The sequence below is a fragment of the Salvia splendens genome, chromosome 7 (assembly GCF_004379255.2).
Source record: "Salvia splendens isolate huo1 chromosome 7, SspV2, whole genome shotgun sequence".
Taxonomy (NCBI): domain Eukaryota; kingdom Viridiplantae; phylum Streptophyta; class Magnoliopsida; order Lamiales; family Lamiaceae; genus Salvia; species Salvia splendens.
The window spans coordinates 15772743-15780542 of record NC_056038.1 but is presented as its reverse complement, the minus strand read 5'-3'; the positions used below and the strand labels follow the sequence as shown (position 1 = coordinate 15780542).

Sequence of the window (7800 nt, the reverse complement as noted above, 5' to 3'; positions counted from 1 at the left end):
CATTTAAAATTTTGGGATATTTTTTAAAAATTGGTTATAAATAACTTTTTGTTAATTGACATTAATATCCCTAATTGACATTTTTTGTGCATCGTATTACTATTCGTGGATGAATGATCTTGTACCTTGATATAATAATCTAATGCCTATCATTTAGTTGTAGTTAGCAATTTAAAAGGGAGTTAGCAATATAACACACGCCTAGAGTCTTATATATAAACAAAACTCATATTCCACTAACTTATTCAACTCATTTTTTATATTTCTTATAACGCATGTTCAAATCAAATAGGACTCCAACCGTGGGACGGAGAGGGTATTTTATTTTCTGAATCCATGTTGGTTCCCTTTAGTGGTCTAGAGTGAACAAAACAAAAATTCATAATAAGTTGATCCACACCAAAAATTGATTTTAGTTTCCATAGATAGTTCTGATTTGAATCATCATCTACTGGAATGTACTACGAGAGAGAGAGAGATAGAGAGAATCTAAAAGTTTGACAATATCTCAAACAATATAAACCATTCCAACCTCAAGAAGCGATGCAGGAGGTACCTTGAGAGACACGTCCGCTCCCCTACAGTTTCTTCGCAGGAAATTATACCCCAAATTGATGGCCAATCTCTTCCACACCGACGACCCTTGTTTTGCCCGAACATGCGAATGCCCCAAAATGAATGCTATCCCTGCTTGTTGCGCTTCGTACAGATCCCGCACCTCCTCCTGCACCTCCATCTCCGTCTCCGTCTCACACCCCTCGTCCACCGCGAACCGAACCCTTCTCTCCGGCACCCCTATCTCTACTATATCGCTCACGCTGTCCACCGTCTGGAACCCCACCGACATGCTCGCTGGTTCCGTCTCGTCCTCCATTTCAAACGCCGACAATGGCACCATGCCTATCACCGCCAGCCTGCACTCGCTCGTTGACCCCTCGCCCTCCTCCTCCTCCTCCTCCTCCTCCTTGCGCACGTCTATGATGCCTCCGTGCGCCTTGTACCAGTCGTACCGGATGAACTCTGACAACCTACTCACGAGCTCTGACTCGAATGAGTCCACGTCCTGGTGGACGTCCCGGTACCCATACCGGACAATGCACCTGTACGATCGGTGAGCTGCGGGGCCCACACGGCCGACTAGATACCGCTCTGCTGGGGGCACGTACGGCACCGGCACTGATTTTATGCACACGAAGACGAGCACGCGGTGGAAGGCCGGGAGGTTGGTAACAAAACGTGAGAAGTTGGCGGGGATACCGGAAGTGAGATCGGTGAACACAAGGCCAACGCCTGGGACGCGAGCGATGCCCAGGCTTGGACCCAGGGCTAGAAGCCATTCTAGCGAAACCTTGTTGTGGAGATCGTACTCGTATTTCTTTACTGTTGTGTAGTGCCAAACGAACATGATGGTGACCAGGAAGAGCGCGAGCAAGATGGGAAGCCATGCACCTTCGAGGAATTTGATGAGGGAAGCAGAGAAGTAAAGCAGCTCGATGGATCCGAAGAAGAGCAGGAAACACAAAGCCACCAGTGGAGGTTTGTGCCAACAAAGGATGATTACTAATGACGTTAGGCAAGTGGTTACCAGCATCACTGCCATTACCGCCAGCCCTGCAACCAACAGCAAACCCACGGTCAGAATTTTGTCGAAAATGTGAGATCACAAAGCGGATGAGGTCTACCCGATGCATTTCCCATGTGTTTTATGTCTCTGAATCCAATGGTTACTGCAATGCACAGGATCATCAGCAGCCAGTTGATCTCGGGTATGTATATCTGACCGTGTATCTTATCCGAGGTGTGAATCACCTTGACCCTCGGAAAACAACCGAGTGACTGACTCTGGTTGATGATAGAGAAAGTTCCGCTGATGATCGCCTGACTGCCCACAACTGAAGCTAGTATTGCCACCACAAGTACTGGCCACCTTACACTTTCTGTTGAACAATTTTATGCCACAAGACACCCATAAATTCATTACTAAAAAAGGTTATTATTCAATAATGATAAAAGAGAGTTTTCACCCCAAATTTCACAAGGCTTTGTCATTGATGCTCACTGCATTTTTCAACGTTAATTGGCTAAAAACATTTAATCTCCACTTCCCAAATCATTTATGTTCGTGTTCTTTTACCATTTTGAAGGGGCGAACTATCAAAGCACAGAGAGTGGCAAAACTCAACTAGCACATATATATCCTGTGGCAATGTCATGACGACTCTAAATGGCTTGAACAAATTGGTATGCGGAAAATTTCCCCAAATCAGAGGAACAATTCAAAGTTTGCATATTAGATTAGAGCATACATCAAGAAACCAATCATAAATCATAGTCTCTCTCGACTTTACTAAGTGATACCTGGAACAGAAACATAAAAGCCAATCTTATGAATTGTATGATGGTGCCTCGATAGGTAAGCTGCTTGTCCCATGTATGCCAATATTAGTGCTGGATAAACCAAAAAGGTGAATGCTATCTGAAACAGCGTGCCATATGTTAATCTCTCACCAAGAAAAAGTCGTTATATATCAAGCAGAAACTTCACCTGTATTGCTGCATGTGAGAAATGGCCAAGATCAGCAAACATTGCTTCAGAACCTGCATGATGGATCTGTGGTCAAGTTCATGATTGGGAAAGTTATATATGGATCATTGCAAAAGGATTAACGCATCACACAAAATGTAGAAGTCACAGGAACATGTGAAACTAGAGTCTGTACAACAAATAATACATTTACTAGTACTGAATTCACTTATTATAGGATTCTTAAATGTCAAGAGTCTGTTGAAGAGATGATGAGCGTCAAATAATACATTCATATTGCACAATCAGCAGATTGATATGTGCCCTTTAATTGGTAATCAGATATTTTTACCAGTTAATACTCGATAGTCTCTGCTTACCTAAGATAATGTTCCACCTCCCAACACTAGTAACATATCGACATTAATATTCAGAGTAATTATGCAAAATCGTGATACTGTCAGTAATAAAAGTTTCATACAATTCAGAAGAACTATACCTGTTATGCACAAAAGTATTCCACCCAAAGACATCCACCCTCCTTTTCTAGTCTTCTTCAAAAACTTTATCATATAAGACGGGGAAAGTGCTTGATACACATGATGATTCCAGTGGAAAATATTATACAGGCCGAGCGCACTTATGCATAACAACCAAGTGAGGACTATTGGGGCAAAGAAGAACCCAATTCGATGGGTGCCGTAGTGTTGTAAAGCAAATAGGCACACTAATATAAAGCAAGTAATCGGCACCATTGCATCTGCAGAATATGAATTGGTACAACTGTAAAGATGACTTGATTGAAGCAAATACCAATATCAAAATAACAAATAATCATTCAGCTTCCAAAGAAAACCATATATAACCTTCAAGATACCAACAAACCAAAAATGAGGTAGTGTATGGGTTCAATAAACCAAGGAGAACATACTTTAGAAGGAGTCAGATAAAAACCGTAGATTTGCAATTAATATGATTTAGTCATATCGAATAAAATAACCTGAGAGTTCATCCTGCCATAATCTATGTTATCTCTAGTTTTCACAAAGGATTCAAGTAATGCAAAGTAATAGTATTAGATCTTTATATACAGTTTGTTTCTCTGTAGAACTAGCAGAAAACATGGCAGGTCCTAAACCGTAAGTCACTTCTACATTCTTAGCATTATTCTATAGTCTTCTAAGAGAAAAACTGATAAAACAAATTTACCCAGCACTATAAACTGATGAAATATATAGTGACACAACTTCCCAATCATCTTCCTCTTAACTATAAGACACCATTCTTCAACTATAATGTGGATCCAGTAATTCATGTTTAGAGAAGAAAAAAGAGAGATATGTAATACAAGGATGTATGGAAAGAAAGCTTACATTGGTGGTGATCCTTAGACATCGATAATTCAAGACCAGAAACAGCAGAAAAAACTGCAGGATGCAGAAGCATATTTTTATTTATCCGCACACTTAGATCTCTTTATGAAAGTAGACCGTTAAGTAGCTAGTTTAGATAACTTGCCAGATATGGCTGGAGTTAGCAGACCATCCCCAATGACCATACAAGTGCCAAGTAGAACCAGAATTAGTAACGCAACGTGCAAGGACTTATGATTCTCTAGCACCGCTTTCACCCTTGAACTGTTCTTTGTTGTTGGAGGTGGCTCAAGTATATATGTGGAGAGAGCTTCATCGGCAACTTGCTGGTTGGGGAGAAGGCTAACCTTCGCGTGCCTGCATATCAGGGAATACAGAGCAAACGTACCACCTGCAAGAACGACGAACCAACAGTCCATCATCGACATAATTAAACTGGCAGAAACAAGTTCTCTATCAAGACACACACCTTCTCCATTGTCATCAGCTCGTAGCACTATGAAAACATATTTGAACAAGGGGACAAGGGTTAGTGTCCAAAACACAAAGGAAAGAACCCCAAATATCTCCTCATTTGTCTCAGAGTGATGAATGTCCTCCGCAAACGTGCTCTTGTACACGTAGAGAGGCGAAATGCTGAGGTCCCCGTACACTACACCGAGACTCTGGTAAGCTAGTAGCAGAGTGGCCTTCCAAGAATCCTTCTAAAATTCCCACAACAAACGACCATAATCTAACCATATCTCTAATTTCAAGAATGTACAACTGAAAATGGAACTGTTCACTTGCCACAATCGATTTCATACGCTGTAAATGCAAAACGATAAATGAATTCAACTAACCTTTGGATTTGTCCAGCAATTCCCACAGCTAGGATCCATTGAAATTGAATGAAACTAGTGCTGAAAGCAAGATAAAATTTAGGTGCAGATCTCAACTACAGCAAATAGCATGTGGAAAGGAAAAGGAAATAGCCAAACCTTCCTTGAACCAGTGCTACACGAAAACATCTAAATCATAAATCAAAAACCCCCCAAAGTAATAAAATGCACCCAACTTTTTCCCAATTCTTAGAAGTCTTCCCAACAGTGCATTTTAGTGCCCTCACAAAATAAGCAAGAAGCAGGGAAAATGGAACAATAAATAATGAGATAAAATATCCGCAGCTCTCTCACATTATAGATAAGAGTTAAGTAAGTCGAAGTCGGTAAAAGAAAGGTGAAATGAGTGTAACAGAGAAGGAGAAAGAGTGTGGGGGAGAGTGGGACAGAGAGGGAGGCCAACATCACATGATTTAACCACAATTTTTATATGAAATCATCACTCACACACACCTAATCGAGCCCCACGGGAATTAAGGCGATTGTACTCTCATTCTATACCTTGCCATATTGTTATTATACTACTCATTATAAACCCAACTTGTAGCTGCAAATGACCGACAGCAGAAAATTCCCACCAACATTCACGAATCAGAGCAATAAAATATGTGAATAATTAACAAAGATGAAGAAACGAGCTAAACCAAAAAGTGGCTTTTGTTTGTTCCACCAATTTTCAACTTGGTTAATTTAAATTTTAAAGCAGTAGCTCAGAAATTGGTTGCAAATGCCACCGCTTTTTTGAATAAAATTTAACTTTTTCTTTGCGAGTTCGAGAAGTGGAATAAAAAATGGAAACGAATCGGATAAAATCGCAAGCAAGCAAAAAAAAAGTAAAATTATACTATTGAAGAAGTTATCTGGATTATGGGCAGCAGCAGCACGTGATAAGAACATGGACCCTCTCTCTCTCTCTCTCTCTCTCTCTCTCTCTGTCTCTCTCTCAATAAACAGTAGTAGTACATGAAAAGCACATCTATTTTCTTCTCTCTTTTTAAGTAGATTTTCAGTATTGTAAAGCAGTTTGCATGCAGAGAGATGAGAGTGCATGTATTGCGGAGGTTGATCTAAAGTGGCCTACCCCGATTTGCTCCGCCGCCTACTTAATATGTAGTATTCCCTCGTCCATATTCTACATGGTTTCATTCCACTACCTTTTCCTTCCCCTCTCTTACATTTTCTCATCTATCTTATTTTACCAATTATACATTAAAATTTGTGTCGTTCACAATATTATCTATTTTTTATGGACCGAGGGAGAAGTATTTTTTAAATATCTAGTTAATGTAGGTTGCAATACTTTGCAATGAAAATAAATATAGCATCGAAGGTTTCAGGTTTCTAGACAAAGAATTTATTTCGTTTAAAATATATATTCACCTATTAACACTTGTCTTTTCCCCAGTGGCGTATCTAAGATTTTGGATTGGGGGTACGAAAATTAGTAATAAGAGTTTGAAAATTTGAATAAATCTTTTCCATTGTTTTAGATACAAATATCTTGTATAAACGCGAATATAACAACTAAAAAATAAATTATATAGTTTAGAAATAAATCTTTTGGATATAAAATATTTGAGTAAGGTTTCAATTGCATTTTATAAGAAAATGCTAACCTTGTGAACATAAATAATTAAGCAAAATGTCAATTATTTTTTAAAAATAAAAAATATAGATATTTTATTAATTATAAATGTTTCATATAGATATGAATATAATTGCTACACAATTGATAAATTAGTTTATAAGTAATTTTTTTGATTATTTGAGGATTTGATCAAGAAGTATATAAACTTATTATTTCGATTGTTTTAGCTAACCAAAAAATAATAGCATCTATTCTTTCAATTGTTTGAATAAAACTAAACAAAATAAAAGTAAATTCATTATATTAAAGAAGTAAAAAGGCTATACAATTTTAATTGTTTTAATAAAATAAAACATGAAAAAAGGTAAACAAATTGTATTTACAAAACAAAACATAAAAAAATTTGAAACAAGTAAAATGATATAGAAATAAGGTATAGAAATCAAAATAAAAATAACTGAGATAAAAAGGCATAGAAAAAAAAACTGAGGTAAAGCAATTGGGAGGATTCAAACTCAGAACCTCGGAGTCAGAAATGAGGAGCACAACTGTGGTATTAATACTCTATTTTGGGGTACAGTTGTACCCCTTGTTCCAAGGTGGATATGCAAATGTTGTTTTTTCAGTTAGAGCATCCTCATCTATGCTCACGAGCACGGATGTGGGCCTGGACCCACTTTTACTTCCTGCTCTTAGACAAGAGCACAACACCCACATCCGTGCTCTTCCGCAAGGACAAGCTCAAGGGTCTCACCATTCTATTATTCAATTTAAATAAAAACATTTCCACAAAATTAAAATGCATTAAAAATATTCAGAACACTATTACAAATTACAAAAAAATTAAAAATTACATAATTAAAATCCTAAAAATTAAAAATTACATAATTAAATTCATAAAATTAAAAAAACCCACTACTCGTGGCCGAATTTCGCCTAAATGTGTTTGATTAGGTCTTCTTGTAGCTCAATGTGGGCTCGGGTATCGCGCATTTTGCTCCTTGTTTCGATCCTCTCGCCCACCGTCGTATGCACACCTCGGCGTGGGGGAGACCTCGTGGTTGAGCTTCCGGCTTCATCCTCGTCGTAAAAGCTAGCCGCCATCGGTCCTTCGTCAGCTATAATAATGTTGTGCAAGATAATGTTGAATCGGGCTTGAAGGACCCCAAAAGCTCTTCCAACGTCTTTCCGAGCGGACTCTTGACGCTGCGCAAAAAGAACCCGCCTCGGGTCTTGCGGGTTGCTGAGCGTCTTCACGAAAGTCGACCACCTTGGGTAGATACCATCGGCGAGATAGTAACCCATGTGGTATGCATTTCCGTTGACGGTGAAGTCGATCGTCGGTGCTACACCATTCAAAACATCATTGAACAATGATGAATAATAGAACACGTTCAAGTCGTTGTTGGATCCGACAATACCAAAATATGCATG

At 38.7% G+C, this 7800-nt stretch overlaps 1 protein-coding gene across 3 annotated transcripts; it reads right to left on the bottom strand.

Moving 5' to 3' along the window:
* Positions 1 to 363: 363 nt before the first annotated feature.
* On the bottom strand, positions 364 to 5579 carry LOC121741918 (potassium transporter 2-like). Of its 3 annotated transcripts, none has more exons than XM_042134872.1 (10): positions 5280 to 5579; positions 4740 to 4799; positions 4367 to 4601; positions 4043 to 4288; positions 3898 to 3951; positions 3024 to 3284; positions 2546 to 2598; positions 2359 to 2476; positions 1683 to 1937; positions 364 to 1611 (listed from the first exon to the last, which is right to left on the bottom strand). In XM_042134872.1, the coding sequence occupies exons 2-10, from the start codon at positions 4776 to 4778 to the stop codon at positions 509 to 511; spliced, it is 2364 nt and encodes a 787-aa protein (XP_041990806.1). In that variant the 5' UTR covers positions 4779 to 4799; positions 5280 to 5579; the 3' UTR covers positions 364 to 508. The 3 variants fall into 3 exon arrangements, with proteins under 3 accessions (XP_041990806.1, XP_041990805.1, XP_041990807.1); XM_042134871.1 differs by lacking the exon at positions 5280 to 5579 and adding an exon at positions 4878 to 5272; XM_042134873.1 differs by lacking the exon at positions 5280 to 5579 and adding an exon at positions 4878 to 5272 and having other exon boundaries at positions 4367 to 4598.
* Positions 5580 to 7800: the final 2221 nt, after the last annotated feature.